We start from the raw sequence: 21,389 nt of genomic DNA, 5'->3' as shown, positions 1-21,389 counted from the left end.
CTTCTACTACGATATAATCCAAGGACTAATGAAACCGGATTTCGCTTTCCGAAAATATTAGAGGACTCGAGATGTAACCGGAGATGTGCCGTAGCATTTGCTCCTCGTGACATATTAAATCAATTCCTCTGATACTGCTATATGACTTTTGAGTAGGTGATGTTGAACACTATCAGGAGATATATCTTTTTGGGCGCGGTGATGATCAGTACAAACGCAGCTACTGGGCACAGCTCTGCTTAGGAAATCTTGGTCGATCATCTTTGTAGCATCATCACTTCAATTTCAGTGCTATACTCCTTGTACTCCTTTTTCTTCTCTACTCCTGCCCCTACGATTCTTCTTGGTGTTTAAAGCGACGCCACACTTGAATCTGGGGCTCGGTGGCTATTTCGGTGGCTATGATTGGCCAGTCTAGCTGACTCAGCGGGAAACGTATATTCCATTCCCATAACAGGCTAGTACGGTATAGACGGGCCAATCATGGCCGGGCGCCACAGCGTCTTGGACCTATTTTTTTATCAGTTTCGGTCGATCTCTGCCTTTGCTTCAGGGAGATATTCGATCACGGTGCTAGTGACCCATTTATGGTTACTACTATGCTCTCTAGTGTTGTTAGCCTCCCTTAATCCTCTATGGCCAAGGGGTATGCTATATCCTCGTACTTCCGTTCCAAACCGTCGTCGGTGTGTGCAAGTGTCGAACTTTCGGTGGCCTTCGTTGGCCCTCATGTCACAAGTCTATTGTCAAGCTACTTGCTTCTAGAGCTGTGGCTAACGTTTTAGTGTTAGCGTGGATCCATGTCGTCTCGTACTTTCTCTGCTCAACTTCTTTCAATACACACCTCCCCCTTTTCTTTTGCTTTTCTTTTTTTTTAGACAGTAGGTTAGATGGGCCGACGCCGGATCTTGCCCGAGCCCTACAGCCCAAGGCATACGTAAGTTCGAAGAAGCTTCGGATCCACACAGTGGGGAAAGCTTCAGCTACGAAATAAGGTCGTCCTAAAACTTGTAACATACTACGCAGCTGCCTAGTCTAAGACTTTACTCCTCGTCGGCAGTAATCGACAGTGGAGTTTGCTGGACACTGCCTTAAGACCGGCTACTTCCCCCTGCTATAAGGCCAAGGAACAAAAATATAGGGACAGCTAATTCAATCAGAAAGGTATGGCATCATGCTCGGCCAAGGTCTCTTCAGTTGGTTTGGCACGTCAAACGCACAGAGCTCAGAGGAGAATGTTCAACCCACATGGGATCCTAAAACTTTGACCATGGCTCAACCCTTTAGTCCAGCCGCCCCGACAACAGACAAGGTGGTCACCAATCAACCTGTACGTTTACCGCACAAGTGTTAGTTGATATTCGATTGTGCTGAATTAATTGCCGGTTAATCACAGACACCTACGGAAGATATGCAGTTACAGCTGCGCGGTGGTGGTGGGCCTGAAGACGAGTGAGCCGCCCTTTTCATCTCTTCCTACTGCTGGAGGCTAATAAGACTGCAAACAGTTGCTGCTGCTGCTGCTGCTTCTGCTGTGGCGATTGTTGTGGTCCTAATGGGCCCCCGGGTGGACCAGAAGGCCCTGGCGGAGGTCCAGGAGGTCCTCCTGGTGGAGGCCCCGGTGGTTGGTAAAGCTAAGGGCTGTCTGCAATCAACGTGTAATAAATTTGATGCTACTAGCTACCTGCTCGATTGCCGTGCACTTGTGTTCACATAAATATTTCATTCAGCTCTATTTTGCGTTATTCCATTTAATTTCATGTACATACAAGTGTGACTAAAATTGGTCAGCTCCAGACTGTGAACAAAGACAAGAAACATCCAAGCCGGTGGATGCAAATGAAAAGAAATGTCCAATATCACCACATTTCATCTATACCGTGAACTTGGTCTTGTTCACAGGACCCGCCTCTAGCGCCGCCTTGCGGACAGCCTCCTCGCCCACCTCCTCGAAAATATCGTAACCCCAGAAAGCGGGGAAGTTGAAACGCTTGTGGCGCTCGAGGGAGGAAAGACGGGCGAACGCATCCTCCGATAAGTGCTTAACTTGGAGGTTGGCCGCAATACGAGATGGGGTGACACTCTTGGACAGGACCACAGTACCACGCTGGACTCCCCAGCTAGCCAACAGTGGACCAGGATCCATGCTCAGTTCTCCGGCAACGCTGTGTACCAGAGGGTCGTCGACCGTCCGTGGCTCGCCGGTCTGGTTGTTGCCCAGAGGCGAGTAAGCCTCGACGATGATTCCCTTTTCTTGGCAGAAACGAAGGAGGTCCGCTTGTTGCAGGTAAGGATGAGCTTCAATCTGATTGGCAGCTGGTACGACCGAGACCTGACCGAGCAGTTCTTCCAAGCGGCGAATGTTGAAGTTAGATACACCAATTGCGCGCACCTTCCCTGTCGAGAGTAACTTCTCCATGGCCTTGTAGGTGGTGATGTAGTCGACATCCGCTAACTCGAACACGCCGTCTTCGTTGAGGGGAAACCACTTGTCACCGGATTTGAAAGCACTATGTCTGTGTTAACGTTCGGGGAGTTCATGTACGATTCAATGTTGACAGAGTCTTACCAGGGCCAGTGCATCAGATATAAATCCAGATAGCTAACACCGAGATCCTTGAGTGTCTTATCCAAAGCAGGCTCGACATCCTCCGGCGCATGTTTCGTATTCCAGAGCTTTCCGGTAATGAAGATCTCCTCCCGAGGGACCCCAGACTTGCGAATTCCGTTGCCAACTTCCGACTCGTTGCGATATATAGCAGCACAGTCAATGTGTCGATATCCCTGCTTAAGTGCCACCTCCACGGCATTCTCGACCTCGAGGGGCTTGGCCTGCCATGTGCCAAACCCTACTGTAGGGATTTTGGCTCCAGTATTGAGCGTGAAGTGCGTTGGGAGCGACATTGTGAGATACAGTGCGTGTCGTGAATGGAGAGAGAGAGAGAAAGGCCGTAAGTCAATGTGCAGAATTACAACAGCGACATTAATAAATACTCAACCAGTTATAGCAATCCCCAGACTTCTTTAATCCTGAAGATCTCCCAACTACTGGCAGGTGGGGAATTCCGCCTTCCGACAAGCTCGGCGGAAAAGCATAGCGGAAAAGTAGCCCAGGTCTATGACGGTTTACTTCTCCGCACGAGAGATTTTCGTCCGTTGCATGATAGCCGGATGCCGATGAGCGAACTAAGATGCAATTCGTCATGGTGATAGAAAGGCTTCGGCAACTGCACGGGTAAAACCCTACCCGGCTTGCTTCGCGCAGCGGCTCTCAGCCAAGGAAGTTTGGCAAAGCTTGACAGCCAAAAGCTTTCACTGTCGGAGCCGATCGTCAACGATATATCCTTGGCCAGTCTTGTTGAGTAGGCTCGGAGCCTCTCCGTAGCCCCCACGTTATCACCAGGTGCCATATCTCCACAGGGACATGGATCTAAGAGGAGGTTGCCCATATCCGACCCTTTCCCGTCGCCCAATACCATTTCAATGGGGCCTGTCACAAATCTGGGGTTATTTGACGGGTTTAAGCGGGTGGGGAATTGTGTATGGGAGGTACCTTTCATATATGAACCCTTACCAGCCGCTGTATTGCAAAGAAACCATTGTCATTTGGAGCCTTTTCCCACTGCTTTCCCTCCACATTCTGTTCAACCACATAATCACCCCTTGTAACTCAGCCACAGACGAAGCAGAGAAAGAAAGCCAATCGATCATGGCAGACATAGATTCGAAATCATCATCTTCCCATGTAGAGAACCCTACTAAACCAATAAGCCCCGAAGCCATCCAATTCGAGGGACTTTCGGACGAGGAAGCTTTGAAATTGGAAAGACAATGTGAGAACATTCGATTCGGTCTCACCCACCGTGCTGATGAGAGTAGTGGTGCGCAAGATCGATTTTCACTTAATCCCAGCTTTGTTCTTGCTGTTTATCTTTAACATTCTCGACCGATCGAACATCGCGAACGCCCGCTTGGGAGGGCTGCAAGAGGATTTGGGTCTTTCTGACACCCAGTACCAGACAGCCGTGGCTATAATGGTAAGAGATGAACAGAAACTCTATCAGCCGTTCGCGACTAATCCGTTTGACGTGTCCAGTTTGTTGGATATCTTCTCGGCCAAGTTCCTAGCAACATTATCCTCACCCGTGTGAGGCCATCGCGCTATATCCCCGCCGCCATTTTCGTGTGGGGCGGAATCTCCATCTGCTTGGCTGCAACGAAGAACTATGCTGGAATTCTATGCGTACGAATCTTTCTAGGCTTTGCCGAGTCTCCCTTCTTCCCGGGTGCTTTGTATGTTTATACATGTCAGGTAATGACTGCTATCTTTCCCGCTGACATGATTTTCAGGTTGTTAATGAGTTCATGGTACAAAGCCTCTGAGCTGGCAGTGCGTGTTGCTATTGTATACTGTGGAAATACCGTCGCAAATGGATTTGGAGGCATGCTAGCTGCAGGTATACTGAGTGGACTAGACGGCAAAGGTGGGCTTGCAGGGTGGAGGTGAGCTCCAATATAACATGGTATGACGTGGTTCCATTGACCAAGTATTCCTTCTTCAGATGGCTATTCATTATTGAGGGCGCTGGCACTATGGTGGCTGGATTGCTGGCGGTGGTTTTACTCCCCGACTTTCCTCGGTCTGGCCAGCGAAAGTGGTTAACGCAGCAGGAGCAGCGCTTTGCTGAGTGGCGCCTAGCCGTCGCCACAAATAATGAGGTCGACGAAAACGGCTCCATCAGGCAAGGCATGAAGGATGCGGTGACTGATCCGAAAGTGTGGGCATTGGTTTTGATACAGATCTGCCAGCTGACGTCCCAAACCTGGACATATTTCTTCCCAGTGAGTCCTCCAGCTGTATCCTATCACCTATCCCTCGTTGACGCATTGTATCTAGAGCATCGTGGAAACCCTCGGCTTCGGAAGGATCGTTACCCTGCTTATCACGGCACCCGTGTATGTCTTTGGCTTCCTCAGTGCCCTAGGAAACTCGCTTATTGCGAACCGGACGAACTGCCGAGCCGTTCTCATAGTATGGCCGCTCTGCATTGACATCGTGGGAAATGTGATGGTCATCAGCTCCCACGCCACGGCTGTCCGTTATGTTGGCATGTTCCTTATGTGCATGGGGTCCTACAGCGCGTTCAACGCCGTGCAAGCCTGGATTGCCAGTACTATCCCACGTACACGAACGAAGAGAGCCATTGTTTACGCCATGGTCAATTTCTTCGGCAACTCGTCCAACATCTATGGCTCGTATTTCTTCCCCACCAAGGACTCCCCGCAGTACCGGCCAGGGGGCATCATTCTGTCCAGCTTTGCTGCAGGCGGTGTTTGTTTTTCGATTTTGTTGGCTGTTTACCTCCATTGGCTCAACACCAAGGCGCGAAAGGCTGAGGACGAGGATGGCCAAATACGCTACAAATATATCTTCTAGGCAATCATGAAGCGTAGCCCCAGCGGGTATTGCAAAGCCGGGGCTTTGCTGCCCCATGGAAATAAGGGTCACTTGTGAATATAATACGGAGACTTTCCTTGGCCTTATGATTGCTTGTTGATTTATTCTAGGACGTCCATGTAGAGACCTACCCTGGGAGTAGTCGGAGTGTTCTTTCCCATGCGTTGTATAGAGCAGGCCAGGATCGGATTCGAGACGAACCTTTCGTGTGAACCGTCGTATATAATACATTCAAGGTCATAGTCATCCTGGCAAGGCTATATCGGCGACTGTTAGCTTGAGCAATACGGAATACTGGCAAGAAAGATACGCACTGATTGGTAAACTATCCAACTGCGACCACAAATCAAGGATCAAGTCATTGTCCAAAGTGAAGGTATCGAATAGCGGGAGAGCCTGCGCGTCAACAGGAAAGGGTTCATGGTAGCGAGGCTCAGGATGAGCATGAGAAATGTTGCCTCCTAACTCTGTATTATCCAGGTTCCTGTCCTCTATCCCGGGCCCGCCGTGTTGTTCTGGGGGCGCATTCAAGGCAGCATAGTCGCATGGTGCCCCTAACCGCTCAAGCTCTCGCCGTAGACTCTGTAGAATGGTTCCATATTTCCAAGATGGTGCATTCCTCGCCGTTGCATGTGTGAGATGATATTGTGCAGTCTCTGCCAGGATGTAGAGCGTGGACTCATCAAAACCAAGTCCATTGTTCAGGCCACCCTCGGCTGCGACATAGGTTTGGCTCAGCGGTAAGATTCGGTTACACTGTACTTGGATCAAGTAGATGTAGATGATCGACAAGGCGTTGAAGGCGATATATTGCGAGTACCAAAACGCCGGAAAAAGCTGGTTGTCTCTAGCAAAGGTGGTGATCAGTTCGACGGTGTCCTTCGCCGCCACCAGACACACACGAAGATATTGAACGTAGCTGGCCTCGCGATCCGTCCAAATCTGGCCGTAATTCCGCAACAGCAGCGGCCGAGTGATGAACATCAGGGCATGGTATCGCGCCAATTGCAGCACCGTCAGTTGTCGCTTAAACAGGGGAATCAGGCTACTGGAATGGATGACTCCCGATAGGCATGGCGGCAGCTCTGCATGCCATTCCGCCACTCGCTCGCACAAACCGCGGATGATGTTGATTTCCTCTCGGTCGGTGATGCCAGCTACCACGTAGGGCTCCTTGGCGGCTTGAGAGAGTACACGGGCGAGCAGGGCATGGAATATAGCCGCATCCATTACACAGTCTCGGGTTGGCGGCGAGATCCGATTGGGGGAGATATCTTCATCATTCACACGGGCAGGTAGTCTCTCATCCAGGTCCTCATCATGCCAGAGGCGGGGCGTACCCAGCATCAAGCTCAGATACTTGTCTAACGTATACGAACACCAGACGACTCGGCGTTGGCATTCCTGCTGTATCAGACTAATTTCGGCCGTGTCCCGATTCCGTCGTCTGCTGTGGAGACCGAGTGCCATGATCAATTGAATGGTGGTTCCTAAGGTGAACCACGCCCGATGAGCCCGTGATGAGCTTAGCAGGTACAAGACCATTAGGAATCTGGCCTGCACCGACTCCAGTCTAGGTGCACCGCTTTCTTGTGACAGCAGACAATCCGCCTTGGTGAAATACAGCTCACTGGCGCGCCAGCCATCTGCATCTGCATCTGTCATAGCGCCTTTGATATCCATCTTAAACATGGTGGCGGTGCTGAACACCATCAGGAGAATGGCTTGACAGACACTCGTCACTCCACTGACCCGCTCCTCGCCCGGCCGTCCGCCCTGGTAGAGGCGCTGGACCGTCTTCTCAACCGTCTGCTGGTGAAGCACCCGGTGCGTCGGTGATGCAAACTCGAAGTACCGATGGACTAAGGCTTCCGCTGTCTCTAAATCTGGCCATTGGAACTCCGTCACGCGTGATTCTGGAACCACACGATCGCCAAATTGAAATATGGACGTGCTCGGGCCATGACTGGGATCATGCGAAGCCCCGATCGCATTTGATGGAGGCGTTGGCAATCCCAACGCCGCTCGATCTAAGAAGGAATGAGCAGAGGTAGGTCCCCAGTACTGATCCGCAACTTGCGCCCGCTGGATCTCGGGCTCATGGTGATGCCTTGTGTCCGTGATGGACGGCGGAGAGATCACGGAGGTGGGAGCATCGTTGTAGGGCGCGGGCAGTATCTTATCCGGCGAGGTGTAGGAGGCTGGGGAGGAGAACGACAGATGGCTGTCTTGTTGATAGCTTTCTTCTGCTCGCAGGGTTGCGTGATGTGTCGTATGCGAGGACGGGGGTGGGCTCACCGCGACGCCGCGGTTATAGGTGGCATTGTATGTACAAACCTCCTTGCGCCTCAGGCAAGGTCTACAGGGAAGATACCCAGTGCAGGCTTTCTTCTTTCTCTTACATGCATCACAAGCGCGGGTGACTTTACGTATCTTCCGGGCTGGACCCTCGTCGCTGGCCAACATTTCCGCCTGCATGTCGGGAAGGGCGGAAGGAAAGCGGAAGCCACTCGAGCAATATAAAAAGAGAAATAGGGCGGGGATGGCGAAAGGGAAACCGGGTGCTGACGTGTCTGATAGTGACCAGTTGACGATTACATTTGGTATGCTTGCGTGTCTAACAACGAGCAACTCCAGCGAGGTCGAAGTTGAAGCATTTTTCGGCAGAAATTAGGCGAGAACTGCCAAGGCGGGCTCGTCCGGGGGGGGATTTATGATTTTATACTACTCGGGGGGGGCCATAAAAAGACCATCTGATATATCCTGACCACCTTCCTCGAGGGCAGGAGGTCCCTATAGTATATCCTGAGATGAGAATTATCCTAGATAGCTGTAGCAGTGCTTGCATGCTTCTACTGTTGCACCGTCCACCAGACAAGCTTATCGTCCGTCGTGTCTGCACAGGCGGAATCATGCATAATGGATCTCCCCCATTCCCTCCACCGTCCTGGCAGCCTTATTTTCTTGGTCTCTATTTATTTCCCTAGCAGAAGGACAGAGATCCCAATCGCTGGGATCTTGCTCTTGCATCACCACAAGCTGCCGTTCAACGTCGTTCGGAAAAGCATCGGGATATCGGTTGAAGCGGATTCTCGTCGGATTTCTCCACATTTACCCGGCACGTCCCTCGGATTTCCATAGGAAAACAACTAAAGACAATTCCAGCACTTGTATTTGACAATAACCACGGATACATCATGAGTTAGGACCTCGTGAGGCCAAAAGGTTATTGGGAGAGATAATTAAGTTATAATCACTCGACACCCGAGCCACAAGCAGATCAATTCGAGCGCTGAGGAGAAAGGAAATGGAGACACACCTACGAAGTATCAGGCGCAACATGATCAATAGCCGCGATCCACGTTTTTATGCGGTACGCAAAGTCCCTGGGGGAGTTTTCGTTGAGCGCAAAGTAACCGGTCAAGTATAGTGCAATGAGTGCCGAGTCCGGAAGCAGAAGGTATACACTGTCCAGCTCATTGGCTCGTCTATAGTCTGATAGACGTTGCGCAGTGTTCTAAGGAGAGACCATCCTGTACGGACTGCACGGAATCCGGTCGACCCTGCACATGCCCTCACAAGAAGGTCCGAAGCCCCTTACAGCGCTGGTATGTGAGCTATTTGGAATCGCGCGTGATGTACTTCGAATCCGCCTTCAAGTTTCTATTCCCCGGAGCAGAGCCAGATATGCTGCTCGAGTCGATATTGGCCGCAAAGCGTGGATGGGCATCTCATTACCCAGAGTTGTATCCTTCTTCCGTGCCCTCCTCGCCGACATCTATGGAAACGATCAATAGCCCGGATTCGATACTCCATCGCGACCCACAGGTGAACGTGAAGTCAGCTTCCCGCGTAGCATGTGGGGACGTGATGTCTCTGGCTGGTATGAGTGAGACAGATCAAGATGTTATTGAATGGTCTGTGGTGCCGAATGACAGAATCCTTCTCGATCTACTATAATGACGCTTGTCTGAGAATGGCGACTGAAGACCCGGCGACCAGCTAGAGATTTAATTTCCGATACTGCTAGCCAGATTATACCCTCATTCTGCATTGCAGCTGCAGTGTCCGTCGACATGCACATATGCACACGACTCGTGATGGTGTTTTTATTGGTTGCTCGCCTTATCAAGGTAGATAGAGAAGGCTGTTTTGATCTGTATATATTAATTATTTTCCAAGCTACTAGTAGTAGCCAATGTCATACGTGTTCGGTTAATTTAAAAGTCATTGACAATGCGTGGCCTATCAGGTCTCTGCATCTGAACGCATGAACGGCGATCTCTACCTCACTGTGTTCTTCAGCACTCGAGCTAAGGTCGACGGTGTGTTTTAAGTAGACTAACTGAATTGCCAAGCATCCACTGAGCATCATGAAATCCGCCACGTTTGCTGGGATGCGGCCAAGCAATTCGGTACTTTGACAGTTCGGAAAGAATTTGTCCGAAACGATGTTTGTGAGCTCTCTAGGCTGGTAAGCACGTAGATAGGCCAGGGTATTGCTACATAGGACACGGATAAACGTATATATAGTCATCAAGGTGTCGCCCAACCCCTACAGATATCATCGGTAGACTAGTACAATTAATTCTCTGTTTCAACATGCTCCGCAAATCATCACTCCTCTTGACTACTGCTCTTCTGGGATCCCACGCTCGAGGTGGCGTGCTGCCTCGAGCAAGCATCGACCATGATGCTGTCGTGGGATTTGACCAGACTGTCCCCAGCGGTACCACTGGAGAGGTGTATCTGGCTTACCAACCGGCTCTGTATGTGGTCAATGGCTGCGTGCCATTCCCAGCGGTAGATGCTGACGGCAATACGAAGTAGGTTTCCTAGTTCCTCCCCCATTTATGGGACCGTTCTCATGTGTGTCACAAACGATATCATTGCATCCTAATCCTAGTCAACAGTGCCGGCCTCGAACCTACTGGGGATCCTAGTGGGAACTGTAGCAGCAGTACTGGTCAAATCTATGTGAGAGGCGGCACATCCGGGGACTATTATGCCCTCATGTACTCTTGGTACTTTCCCAAGGATGAGCCATCGACAGGCCTGGGCCACCGCCATGATTGGGAAGGTGTTATTGTCTGGCTGTCCGATTCTACCTCCACGTCCGCTGATAACATCGTCGCTGTTTGTCCGTCGGCACATGGGGACTGGGACTGTTCGACAGATGGCTACAGTCTGGATGGCACCAGCCCATTAATTCAGTACTACAGTACCTGGCCAGTGAATCACCAATGTGGGCTGACATCCACTGTGGGCGGTACACAACCCTTGATCGCCTGGGAGAGTCTCCCTACCGCTGCCAGTACGGCATTGGAGAACACGGACTTCGGAGATGCTAATGTTCCCTTCAAGGATGCAAATTTCGCATCCAACCTCGGAAAGGCCACTTTTTGAGACGGAATACGATTATTTATGGAGGAATCCCGACTTGGGTCTACCGGCAGTTGATCAAGGATGATGTCAAAGGGAACGAGCAAAGACATGACATGTTTTAGTGGGAATACGTGTATCTAATCACCGTAAATGGCAATTCTGGCAGTTTTTGATCTTTCGCATGCCGTATTGATAGAACCACGGCATACCGAGACGATTTATGCACCAATGTTATAGCTCTGTGTGGAGCGTCTCGCGGAAATAGAGTCCCTAGCGGCGAATCAACCGAGGCATCCATGGTAATGAGCCCAACCAGCAAGTGCCGAACGCTAGATAGACGACTAGGAGGACCCGTGCGGCAGATCCGGATAATGTTTACGGTATTCGAGATCCACCATAGTATAAGCATACTTATACTTGCGGGGTACCCCGGATTTTAATGTTATTTGCTTTAGCATCGACGCGCAACATGTTGTCCTTCGTGAAAAGCACTATCGTGCCGCTTCTTCTACTTTCTCAAGCTGGGTATGGAGCTACGGCTTCACCTGCATATCCAACTGCCCCCGAATTGAGCTTTCTCTACACAGCCTATGTGAAATGTGAAGGCACGCTGATGGAATCTCCTGGCCCTCATGGAATCCGCAAAGCGATCCCCATCGTCGGAGGAAACTTCACCGGTCCCCATCTTTCAGGTAGCCACCCCTGACGAGCTCATAGGTATCACGCACTAACACCACACCAGGGGAAATCCTCGATGTCGGTGCCGACTGGGGGTTGACTGATCCTCAAAGCAATGTGTTCTCGGCGGACACGCGCTACAATCTACGGACTCACGATGGCGAGAATATCTTCATTCAGACCTCGGGTCCGAAGTCTCCCTCTGGCCAGCTGCATCTCCGGTTAGTGTTTGAGACTGGCAGCGAGAAGTATTACTGGTTGAACAATATTGTTGGTAAGTCAGTTCTGTAGCTGGTAGCATGCCACATCTTCTTTGCTAACGGGTGACTTTAGCGATCGGTGTTTTGACCAATGTCGAGAAGACTTCCAACTCTTCACTGCTCCGTATCGATGCATGGAATGTAAGGCTTTTAGTCATACCATAACTCGATTGAAATACAGATTCTGACGTTATACAGTTTGCCTCTGATTGGAATAGGACGACGACTCTAGTTTGAGACTGGCTATAATTATTCGGGCATGGGATCCTAAGGACGGAAAACATAGGTCAGATAGCGGTGCACCTACTAAAACTATATGAGTCGATGATGACATTGTACCTGGTAGTCGATAAGTCATGAGTTTCGCAATATCAGAATCCTTGGTTTGGCTCCATGTCATTCTCCAGGTCTACGCATTGGAGTCAATCTCCTCTGACTACACTTTGGGGTCTCTATCACCGCCCACCACAAGCCTCAAGCTCCAAGGGTAGTGGAGTATTTAGTCAAGCCACGGCCACTCAAGTCCTTCCACTGATTCCACCGTCGCTCCACTATTCTATACTAGTTTTCATTGGGCCAAACCCCGCACTCAAGGTGGATGAGGATTAATAATCCAGGTGCAGGATGAGGATCAGCGTGAACACGGCGAATATATAAACATGCTCCTACATACACGCACGTATGATATCGAGATAAACTGATCACAAAATGGCTCCGTTCACACCCAGAAACCTCCTTCTCTTCGGCGCCACCGGAAACATCGGCACACATATTTTGGACGCCATTCTTACCGCACGGCAGGAATTCGACCGGGTTGCTATTTTCACTTCGCCGGCCACCGCGGCTTCCAAGAAAGACTTCCTAGATAACTTGAAACGCAGCAAGAATGTCGAGGTACTTGTAGGGGACTTGCAGGATGAAGATGCTGTCAAAAAGGCTTATGAAGGTACGTTGCTGCTCTCTGCGTTACACTCATATTCGTTGCAAAAGCAACCATGGGTAAAGATGGTCATGATGGCCTCGGTGAAAACAAGCTTTCAATTCAATCGAGAGATAATCCCTTATTGACGTATGCCAGGAATTGACACCGTCATCTCTGCATTGGGCCGGGGCGCGATAGCTTCCCAGATCCCTCTCATCCGCCTGGCCGACGCCTCTCCGACTGTGAAATGGTTCCTCCCCTCTGAATATGGCACGGATATCAAGTACTCCCCTGCTTCAGCGCAGGAAAAGCCGCATCAACAGAAACTAAAGGTTCGGGCGTTCTTGGAGAATGAGAACCCCAACGAAGGGATTGTGTTCGATCTAGCGTACACATATGTTGTGACAGGCCCTTATTCCGACATGTATGTTCATTTTGCCGGTAATCCGGTAGCGGGTGGATGGGACGTGAAGGCCAAGAAAGCGACACTGCTAGGAGAGGATGGAAGCGCGAGAGTGAGTTTGACCACGATGAAAGAGTAAGTCACCCAAGTTCCAGATAAAGAGGCCATGCCATGGAACTAAACGACTTCGCTGCTTAGCGTTGGAACACTCGTGCTGGCGACGTTACGACACCCCTCCGTGGCTTTCAACCGCGCACTGAAGGTTAATTCATTCACTACCACACCGGCCGAGATTCATGCCGAGTTTGTGCGCCAGACCGGTGGTCAGCCGTGGCCTGATGTCCAGTACACCTCGCTGCCCCAGTTGCGTGAAGCAGAGTCCGAGGCTTGGAAGGCAGGGAAACCTGAAGCGACGATCCTGACGCTGAGACGGATCTGGACCGAAGGAGGCACTCTCTACGATCAACGAGACAACGCGTTAATTGGCGAACCGCCAGTGCAGACATTGAAGGACGTTGTTGCACAGGCAATCACGCAATCGTCTAAGTTGTAGATGGGGTACAACGTTATGTGCCTTGGGTCTGTTCTGAATGCGATAGAAGCGAAACAGACGTCGGATTGAGCTTCGCTTCAAGAGGTGGTTGGTATTGAGTCGTGTCAAATGGTTACCAAATAGGTTTTCCAGAACCGCTAGTGGTAGTTAGATGTAGGAGTATGATGAGTGAGAACAAATATCTCACGTTGTCCGACTTGAAAATATATAACGTGGCTCTTCCAATATGAGGGCCTTGTAGGGTCAGTTTAGTCTCGTGTACGCACCCAGGAAGTGAGAGGAGCATCCAGTAGCTTGTAAAGGTTCTTTGTCACAGCTACTATAAATATACAAATAAAATTATAGACAAATACCCTGATTCAGCTGGATTTCAATATCTTTGTGGACGGTATCACGTGACCATTTGGAAGGTCCTTGGTGACGCTCACGAGGGCATGCCCTATGGTGTAGAGAGGACCCAGAAACCGGCCTACCACCGTGGCAAAGACCAGAAATCACCACTTCACCAGTGTTTAGAGTGTCTCTCCGACCGAGAGTCTCTTATTACTATCACGATTACCCCGCCATCGGGTCAGCCACTGGACCCACTTGCGTGCGTCATTAGCAAGATTTCCCGCCAACAAATCTCCAGAGATAAACAGAATTAACCACCAACTAACCGACTAACTCACCATGGCGCCTCACGAAGGATTAGTGCACCCCAAGGAATATGACATCAAGGACAGCAATGTGGAACTGATCGGATCCGATCTCGACCATCGCGTCAAGTACAATTCGGCGGCCACGGAGCCGGCCTGGAACAACGGTCAGATCGGACGGGAGGCCGGGCTGTGGATCTGGCGGATTGAAAACTTCGAGGTCGTGCCCTGGCCCAAAAGCCGCGCGGGCGAGTTCTACGACGGGGACAGCTACATCGTGCTGCACTCATACAAAGTCGGAGATGACAAACTGGGCCACGACATCTTTTTCTGGCTGGGCAGCAAAACAACCCAGGACGAGGCCGGCACCGCCGCGTACAAGACGGTTGAGCTGGACGAATTCCTGCACGGAGCGGCGACCCAGCATCGTGAAGTCCAGCAACAGCCGTCCGAGGATTTCGTGTCGCTGTTCCGTCGCATCACCATCCGGTCTGGCGGTGTGGCCTCAGGATTCAACCATGTGGAAGAAGAAGCACCCAAGGAGGTGACGACGTTGCTGCGCGTCTTCAAGCATCCGGGGGCCGGCCGGATTGACTCGATTATTGTGTACGAGGTTCCACCCAGCTGGCAGAGCCTCGATGACAAAGATGTCTTTGTTTTGGACAAGGGCGACAAGATCTGGGTGTGGCAGGGAAAGACCTGCAGCCCGATGGAAAAGGCCAAGGCCGCTCAAGTGGTGAACGATATGACGCTGGCGAAGCACGTCGATGTGGAAGTTCTATCGCAACTGGAGTCGCGATCGAAGATCTTCGTCGACCTGTTAGGGGGCAAGGAGGTGGACCAACTCTCGTTCCAGGCTCCCCGTCCGGTCTCATTCTCCCAGCGATCCCATGATGCCAGCGGCGCGTTGCGTCCTTCCAAACTATTCCGCCTCAGCGACGCCTCGGGCACGCCCTCCTTCAATCTCGTCAAGGATGGCGGGCCCGTCCGCCGGTCGGACTTGGACGGAAACGATGTATTCCTATATGACGTGGGTAGCCGATTGTGGGTCTGGCAAGGGTCGGGTGCCAGTGAAGGCGAAAAGGCGTTGTGGCTCAAGGTGGCCCAGGCTTATGTTCGTCATCTACAACAACAGCAGGACGATTCTGACGCATACCTGACCCCGATCTCTAAAGTTGTGGAAGGCTACGAATGCCCGGCATTCCTGAGAAGTATCCAGGTTTAGGTAGCAGCGGCCACACGGCGTACATAGATGGTCTTAGATGAATGTCTTGCATCTGTCAGACCAATTTGGAAATTGAAGAGGTTCATCCGCGGATAGAAGCGGCCGCGGCGTTAGTAAGTCTTGTTGGATCACAGTCAATAGGCTTGATATAAGAGTGTAGATTGTCATCAACTATATCACGTGTATACAGATGGATTAGTATCTAAGACTGTGTTATTGCAACAGTGATCTTATCCGACCGTCGAGAAAACGTCGAGATAGTCCCCGAGCCACCTGAACAACGGCTGGAATCCGTTTAACAGCTCTCCTTCCTATCTCCAGGCCCGCGTCTGAGTCTAAACGCGAGTATCATCGGGAATTCAGTGAAATTCCTCGCTGCATATTCACGCGAGGGCTCGCGGAAGGTGTCATCGAAGTTCGTTTCCTCAAGGGCATCGAGGATGAGACCGGTCCGAAAGAACGGGGCAAATAGATCTTGAAACGACCTGTGGAATGAGATCTACCGTTCTATCATTAGTCCTTCGGAATGCAGACGTTGCGGCTGGAAGAGCTGTACCGGCGGTTTATGCTCGCTATCACTAGAAAATAGGAGTTGCCGGGCAGGGGCCACATTTTGATATTGGCTCAAAAGTATAGACCTGTCTAGTATGCGCTGGCCAGTCACAGGATCCTCATGGACTGTGATTTGGCGCCGTGCGCCACTCGTGAAAAATAGAGGGTGGAGCACTGTAGCAATGAAACTGTAACGTGTTAGAACGAAGACTAGGCTTTCCGAGACCAATTACGCAGTTCGAATAAAAGTAGCGCCAACCATCCGTCTTGCTTTAAAAGGGATGTTAAGGATGCTGCTAATGGTTCAAGATCATGAACATCCATAATCCCCATGTTCATCACAATCGCGTCAAAGCCGTCTTCCTACAACATGTCAGCGCGGGTATCATCTTTCCTTTCGGCCCTAGCAGCAGGCGTCCCAATTGGTAAAACAACAACGAACCAGAAGGTGACCACTGTTGATGAAATGCGCCCAGTGATCTTCGTTGGTCACATCTAGAAGTTCGAAGCAAATCTCGCGTTCTTTGTCCAGTCTTCCTTCGTCGTACCAGATAGCTGTTCGCGCCTTTGCGTGTTCTAGCATGGCCGTGGCGCCGTCTGTCGCGACCACAGAGAATCCCTCTTGGGCAAGCCATCGCGCAACCAGGCCATTGCCCGTGGCGAGGTCCAAGGCACGATCTCGCTTCTGTCCACTGATCATTCTTTTCAACGCAGGCAACTCGAGGACTGAGAAGTAGTCGTTTCCGTCATCACCCATACTTGCATCCCAGGATCCAGCATGATTCTCCCAGGCTGCCAAAGCCTGACCTTCCAAGCCTGGTTGTTCCATAGGGCCGCCCAGTGTGTAAAAAGAGACACAGGTGTATCTCGAAGCTCCGACTGACCTACATCCAACGGCCCGGGCATATTAATGACCACGGCGTGAGTCATGGTCTCGTATTCCATTTGCTTGGCTTTCTTGGCTGATCAATAGACATTCCATCGACACGGAGTATGTTAACTCGTCCTCAATGGACTTGAAATACAACAGAAGGTAGGAGTGAGTGCCCAGAAGATGGTTTACCGGATTGACCGAGAGGGATGGATTTATGGTTGGTGGTCTTGTTCAGCCTTGGAGGCATCGGCTATACCTAGGTATATATCGGTCCTGAGCACTTGTATCTCATAAACATGACATCGTAACCGTTATGCCCAGTACTCCCGTAGTTCTGCAAATTGAAGCCAACCCGCAGGTTGCAGCTGTGGGACCTAAAGCAGAAAAAAAGAAGCGGAATAACAAGCTTTGTGCAGTGACCTCTTGGCGGTCCCTGGAAATCATTCTGTTGACATGTACATTGTAGTCAGGTGTACACGGTCACCGGGCGAGAAGCGCTCTTGGCCATGCAGATCATCTTCTATATGCAGTCGAGAAGCCTCCTCAGGTGATGAACCCTTAGCCACGTGGATCCTCCACCGCATCAACCCCAGAAAGTACTACTAATTTCCCCCAGAACCCACCACGCCGCGTACTGAGATCACCCAAGTGAACATGTACCATGGCGACCTCTCCGTCTTCTAGCGCTGTAGGTCTACCCTCTCCGGAAGACACCATTCGGATCGAATCTTGACACAAGTGCTTCAACATCTATTGACCATTCTAAAAGCAACAGGACAAACCAACCGAGCCCGGGCAATCCTCAACATTAGCCCCACATGCCCACTGGAGCCCAGACCCAGAGGCCCAAAACTACAGTACCTTTGCCTTTCCCTATGACCCATCATCACCGGACGGCATTCCTCCCCCGCGGAAACAAGGTGGGGGAGGCACTCTCTCCTTGGTAGTGTTCGGACTGGTGATTGTTGGCATCGTGTTGCTTTTTGCACTTACGTGAAACGCGATCTTGATTTGCGGGATACCAGGGGAATAGTGGAGCGAGTTGCCTGTTTTTGTATTGGATGGCAGTGAAACCGAGTATGGATACATTTACCCGGGACTGTGATATCGTGGGCTTGGTATGACGATATGCTGGTCGCTTCAGGTTGAGATATTGATGTATTTCATATATGAGCGCTACAGACATACCACCTCAAGGACCGTGTCACATAGCAATTTTACTTGAAATTGAAGAGACACTTCTTGCAAACGCTTCATATCGGGCATGGAAAAGACGCTGAACCTTTGGTCTATGCGCGAAACTGGTCTCATATATCGTATATCATAAATGCCATGGTATCCCTCAGCGAGTTAAATCTAAGCAGGTCAGTATCGGTGACGTCATTTCACAGATCTCAATTACCATTTGGTTTTGACTGTTCTTTCTCCTATACAAAATCTCACATTCTATAATTTCATTGTGGAAAGATGAGTGCTATGAGTGATGTCGTGTTGTGGTGGTAGTTATTGCATAATGTTGGAATTGCCGGCCAGGAAGGGGAACTTAGACGTCCTTGCACTGAGGGACACTGCCCTGTACAAATTACCTTTAGATCAGGGGAAGTCCATATCCTTCGCGATCTAATGGAATAACTGCATACCCAGGAAACTACTGACATTTTGTCTCTGAGGGCTATTAATGATAAAATGGCGGAGTCGAAAGAGACTAATTTCACCATCATGCCTGCGGTTAACATTAATACTATAAACCACGTATAAACCATACCGTGGTCATCCTGCGATTCCCCTTGTGACTCCATCTGGATGAAGTATGTATATTAAGTGTTTATGAAGATATCACTGTTATACAGAAAGTACACGGTCCAGTACTCAGAGTAATACCACCGTAACATCAAAGCCCATACAAAGCTCACCGCCGAGAGACGGACACAGATCAAAGTCGGTCCCTATCCTGCTGCAAAGGCCGCCCGGTAATCCGAGTGCTATGTGTTGAGCGAATCACAGTATCGGCAACGGTGCGCAGCAGACATATAAAGAGTACCATGTTCGAAACAGGTACATTCAATCACTCTCCGTGTCACGGGTCGGTACGGCGTTCGCCGTTATGCGTTGCTCGGTAATTGCCGACTGGAGAGATATCATTATACAATGACCTAGAAGCCGCGGCGAGGTTTCTTCAGAATGTCGCTGCCTAAAGCGCGATTGCATCGTCCTGTTTCCGCTGTCGCTTAGGAATTGGTAGCCACTGTTGGATCTCCGCTTTCCCGCCCTTGGCACCGCTACCTCAATCGCCATGCCACTCGATATTCAACATTGAGCGAAAAGTAATTGCGATCTACCCCAGTCAATCGACAAACAGTTGCCCCAGACACCTGGTATATTGCTTGGCGGCTTGGCCCACGGGAGCTGCCGCCTTTTGGACCCTGAACCCTCGGCTCGGGTTCTTATGAAGAGGCGCAGCGTTGGATTCCATGGCTCGGCCGGCCACTTTAGTATCGTGGCGGCGACTTGGCAGTTCGCCGGGTGTATGGCTTCGCCTAACGCTTCTATATAAATGTGTCGAACAACCGTACAGAATCCCATCTGTCTCCTGCCTGACACCCTTGTATAATAAATTGTTTATACGAATCGTTCCTCGAACCTTCTATTACCCAAATCTCACAAACCGACAGACCACCACAAGCCACAACACACGCCATAATGATGACCAAGCTCTGGATGATTGCTGGCTGCATGGCGGCGTCCGTCTCAACCGCTACATGTGCGAACCTCCTTCAAGAACAGAACATTCCACTCAACCTCGCCCTCGACATTGCGCAGAATGCGGTCCAGAACTGTGCCAAGGAGCAATATAGCGTATCTGCAGCGGTGGTTGACCGGGAAGGTGTCCTGCGCGCCCTCCTTCGCGCTGACAATGCCGCCATCCACACCCCCGAAGCGGCGCGCCGGAAGGCCTATACAGCCGCATCCTCGCGGACAGCGACCAGTACCATGGTCAAGAACATCCAAAACCCCGGTGCTGCTCAACTCGCGGCGGTTGATGACTTTCTCATTCTCGCCGGTGGTGTGCCCATTACAGTCAACAATGAGACGGTCGGTGCTGTCGGTGTGGGTGGTGCTCCCAGCGGAGACTTCGATGAGGCTTGTGCAAAGGCTGCACTCGAGCAGGTGGCAGACCAGCTGGCATAGATTCCATGCTTGACAATATATTCTATATGAATAGGCGTGGTATCCAGACGATCAACCGTTCTTCGCTTCCGCCTTCTAGCACCGGCATGTGTTGCTTTGATAGTTGGCAAGGCTGTAGTGCAAATTTCGGGAAACTTGTCGCTCAGGGTATTGCGATGTACATACAACCAACACTTATTTGGTGTGTTTTGGAACGACTTGGGGATATTGAAATTTTCGCACCTGTACAATGTGAATGTTAATATGGACGTTGGAACAATGAGTAAAGTAGAGCATTGCATACTTTGCACTTCTCAGTCATGCTTTCTTTCTGTCTCCCATAAAGGACAAAAACTGTAGCTATGGCGTAGTGACTAGACGTAAAGTATCTTGGTAAAATAGCGCACGTTGCTGTGCTACCAAGGAACATAAGTAGAAAGCTAAGATCGATAGCCTATTATACTAGCGGGCGCCATACTCGGAGTACATCACCAGCTAGTTTGGTAGCACTACCCCTTGGGGATTAACCTTAGCATTAGTGCTTACAACTTCAGTTTGGCTCCGCCCCTTAATGACTACGTGGCTGTTGACAAGACGGACCATCAATTCTACCCAATGGTTCCTGGTCCTTTGTTCTTCTAATTAACTTAATTTTCCCCAGTTAGATGGCTTGATTTTGACAGAACAACCGGCAGATATCGGGCTGGCAGGGGCGACGTCTTACGTATTTGAAATGCAAATACTACATTTCCTTTGCGTATCTACTATGTGTGAATTCTGCTCCTCCGGACATGAGGTCATCTCTTGTTTAGCAACTGATCTGTGAGCCGGAAGCAATATGGTCTTAGGATTTTTCGTGCTGGTCAGGGCCACTCCTGTCTCTGCCTTTGCCCGTCGATGTGATGACTTTGAGAAATCCGCCCTGTGCCGGCCATACCAAAGATGGGAGGCAAACGGACTCGCCGGCTCCGAGGTACAAAGACAGAGATTGCCTTCGTTATCATAGGTGCTGTACATAGGAGGACAAAAGAAGATCCGCATTATCTTGGGCCCGGTTGGTCCTGACAATACTAATCTCGTGAAGGAATTTCTTCGGGCCCGATAAGATAGCAGCCGCCACCGCCACATTGGCCGATCCTCGGCCTGACGAAGCAACATGAGAGCGAAGGGTTGGTACCGGGCTTGGTCCATGGCCAATAACACGTCAGGTCCTGGGAACTCCTGCCAATAGTAATCCATCTACTGGTGGAGTCAAGGTGACGCCGATCACGCC

At 50.6% G+C, this 21,389-nt stretch overlaps 11 protein-coding genes across 11 annotated transcripts; 7 read left to right on the top strand and 4 right to left on the bottom strand.

The window, feature by feature from the left end:
* Window positions 1-1,174: 1,174 nt before the first annotated feature.
* Window positions 1,175-1,717, top strand: BDV37DRAFT_289120 (uncharacterized protein; the record flags this gene model as incomplete). Its single annotated transcript, XM_032088387.1, has 3 exons — window positions 1,175-1,330; window positions 1,397-1,436; window positions 1,509-1,717. 3 exons carry the CDS (start codon window positions 1,175-1,177, stop codon window positions 1,715-1,717), a joined length of 405 nt encoding a protein of 134 aa, XP_031935122.1.
* A 27-nt stretch (window positions 1,718-1,744) lies between these two features.
* Window positions 1,745-3,366, bottom strand: BDV37DRAFT_48606 (NADP-dependent oxidoreductase domain-containing protein). Its single transcript, XM_032090749.1, has 2 exons — window positions 2,570-3,366; window positions 1,745-2,510 (listed from the first exon to the last, which is right to left on the bottom strand). The coding sequence occupies exons 1-2, from the start codon at window positions 2,902-2,904 to the stop codon at window positions 1,874-1,876; spliced, it is 972 nt and encodes a 323-aa protein (XP_031935121.1). The 5' UTR covers window positions 2,905-3,366; the 3' UTR covers window positions 1,745-1,873.
* A 343-nt stretch (window positions 3,367-3,709) lies between these two features.
* BDV37DRAFT_276660 (major facilitator superfamily domain-containing protein) lies at window positions 3,710-5,437 on the top strand (the record flags this gene model as incomplete). The annotated part of the gene is made up of 6 exons (XM_032085599.1): window positions 3,710-3,833; window positions 3,880-4,037; window positions 4,097-4,293; window positions 4,351-4,503; window positions 4,563-4,842; window positions 4,898-5,437. 6 exons carry the CDS (start codon window positions 3,710-3,712, stop codon window positions 5,435-5,437), a joined length of 1,452 nt encoding a protein of 483 aa, XP_031935120.1.
* Window positions 5,438-5,566: 129 nt separating this feature from the next.
* On the bottom strand, window positions 5,567-8,105 carry BDV37DRAFT_48601 (Zn(II)2Cys6 transcription factor). The gene has a single exon (XM_032090748.1). It carries the CDS (start codon window positions 7,934-7,936, stop codon window positions 5,702-5,704), a length of 2,235 nt encoding a protein of 744 aa, XP_031935119.1. The 5' UTR covers window positions 7,937-8,105; the 3' UTR covers window positions 5,567-5,701.
* Window positions 8,106-10,060: 1,955 nt separating this feature from the next.
* On the top strand, window positions 10,061-10,864 carry BDV37DRAFT_276658 (NPP1 family protein; the record flags this gene model as incomplete). Its single annotated transcript, XM_032085598.1, has 2 exons — window positions 10,061-10,284; window positions 10,372-10,864. The coding sequence occupies 2 exons, from the start codon at window positions 10,061-10,063 to the stop codon at window positions 10,862-10,864; spliced, it is 717 nt and encodes a 238-aa protein (XP_031935118.1).
* A 443-nt stretch (window positions 10,865-11,307) lies between these two features.
* BDV37DRAFT_291676 (DUF3237 domain-containing protein) lies at window positions 11,308-12,018 on the top strand (the record flags this gene model as incomplete). Its single annotated transcript, XM_032089002.1, has 4 exons — window positions 11,308-11,535; window positions 11,586-11,795; window positions 11,855-11,922; window positions 11,980-12,018. Exons 1-4 carry the CDS (start codon window positions 11,313-11,315, stop codon window positions 12,016-12,018), a joined length of 540 nt encoding a protein of 179 aa, XP_031935117.1. The 5' UTR covers window positions 11,308-11,312.
* A 309-nt stretch (window positions 12,019-12,327) lies between these two features.
* BDV37DRAFT_48586 (uncharacterized protein) lies at window positions 12,328-13,715 on the top strand. The gene is made up of 3 exons (XM_032090747.1): window positions 12,328-12,727; window positions 12,860-13,241; window positions 13,305-13,715. Exons 1-3 carry the CDS (start codon window positions 12,490-12,492, stop codon window positions 13,657-13,659), a joined length of 975 nt encoding a protein of 324 aa, XP_031935116.1. The 5' UTR covers window positions 12,328-12,489; the 3' UTR covers window positions 13,660-13,715.
* A 281-nt stretch (window positions 13,716-13,996) lies between these two features.
* Window positions 13,997-16,069, top strand: BDV37DRAFT_48549 (gelsolin family protein). Its single transcript, XM_032090746.1, has one exon. It carries the CDS (start codon window positions 14,332-14,334, stop codon window positions 15,520-15,522), a length of 1,191 nt encoding a protein of 396 aa, XP_031935115.1. The 5' UTR covers window positions 13,997-14,331; the 3' UTR covers window positions 15,523-16,069.
* BDV37DRAFT_276654 (class I SAM-dependent DNA methyltransferase) lies at window positions 15,818-16,903 on the bottom strand (the record flags this gene model as incomplete). Its single annotated transcript, XM_032085597.1, has 4 exons — window positions 15,818-16,021; window positions 16,079-16,262; window positions 16,334-16,437; window positions 16,517-16,903. 4 exons carry the CDS (start codon window positions 16,901-16,903, stop codon window positions 15,818-15,820), a joined length of 879 nt encoding a protein of 292 aa, XP_031935114.1.
* A 1,466-nt stretch (window positions 16,904-18,369) lies between these two features.
* BDV37DRAFT_48491 (uncharacterized protein) lies at window positions 18,370-18,878 on the bottom strand. The gene has a single exon (XM_032090745.1). It carries the CDS (start codon window positions 18,745-18,747, stop codon window positions 18,403-18,405), a length of 345 nt encoding a protein of 114 aa, XP_031935113.1. The 5' UTR covers window positions 18,748-18,878; the 3' UTR covers window positions 18,370-18,402.
* A 770-nt stretch (window positions 18,879-19,648) lies between these two features.
* BDV37DRAFT_276653 (GlcG/HbpS family heme-binding protein) lies at window positions 19,649-20,137 on the top strand (the record flags this gene model as incomplete). Its single annotated transcript, XM_032085596.1, has 1 exon — window positions 19,649-20,137. One exon carries the CDS (start codon window positions 19,649-19,651, stop codon window positions 20,135-20,137), a length of 489 nt encoding a protein of 162 aa, XP_031935112.1.
* Window positions 20,138-21,389: the final 1,252 nt, after the last annotated feature.

This window comes from Aspergillus pseudonomiae (assembly GCF_009193645.1).
Source record: "Aspergillus pseudonomiae strain CBS 119388 unplaced genomic scaffold BDV37scaffold_141, whole genome shotgun sequence".
Lineage (NCBI taxonomy): Eukaryota > Fungi > Ascomycota > Eurotiomycetes > Eurotiales > Aspergillaceae > Aspergillus > Aspergillus pseudonomiae.
This window is presented reverse-complemented; position numbering and strand designations above follow the sequence as displayed.

Coding starts and splice junctions, on each gene's coding strand:
- BDV37DRAFT_48606 (XM_032090749.1), bottom strand. CDS start 2,904: ATGTCGCTCCCAACGCACTTCACGCTCAATACTGGAGCCAAAATCCCT. Junction 2,511..2,569: donor TATCTGATGCACTGGCCCTG/GTAAGACTCTGT, acceptor ACACAGACATAG/TGCTTTCAAATCCGGTGACA.
- BDV37DRAFT_48601 (XM_032090748.1), bottom strand. CDS start 7,936: ATGCAGGCGGAAATGTTGGCCAGCGACGAGGGTCCAGCCCGGAAGATA.
- BDV37DRAFT_48586 (XM_032090747.1), top strand. CDS start 12,490: ATGGCTCCGTTCACACCCAGAAACCTCCTTCTCTTCGGCGCCACCGGA. Junction 12,728..12,859: donor TGTCAAAAAGGCTTATGAAG/GTACGTTGCTGC, acceptor GACGTATGCCAG/GAATTGACACCGTCATCTCT. Junction 13,242..13,304: donor AGTTTGACCACGATGAAAGA/GTAAGTCACCCA, acceptor TTCGCTGCTTAG/CGTTGGAACACTCGTGCTGG.
- BDV37DRAFT_48549 (XM_032090746.1), top strand. CDS start 14,332: ATGGCGCCTCACGAAGGATTAGTGCACCCCAAGGAATATGACATCAAG.
- BDV37DRAFT_48491 (XM_032090745.1), bottom strand. CDS start 18,747: ATGGAGTCACAAGGGGAATCGCAGGATGACCACGGTATGGTTTATACG.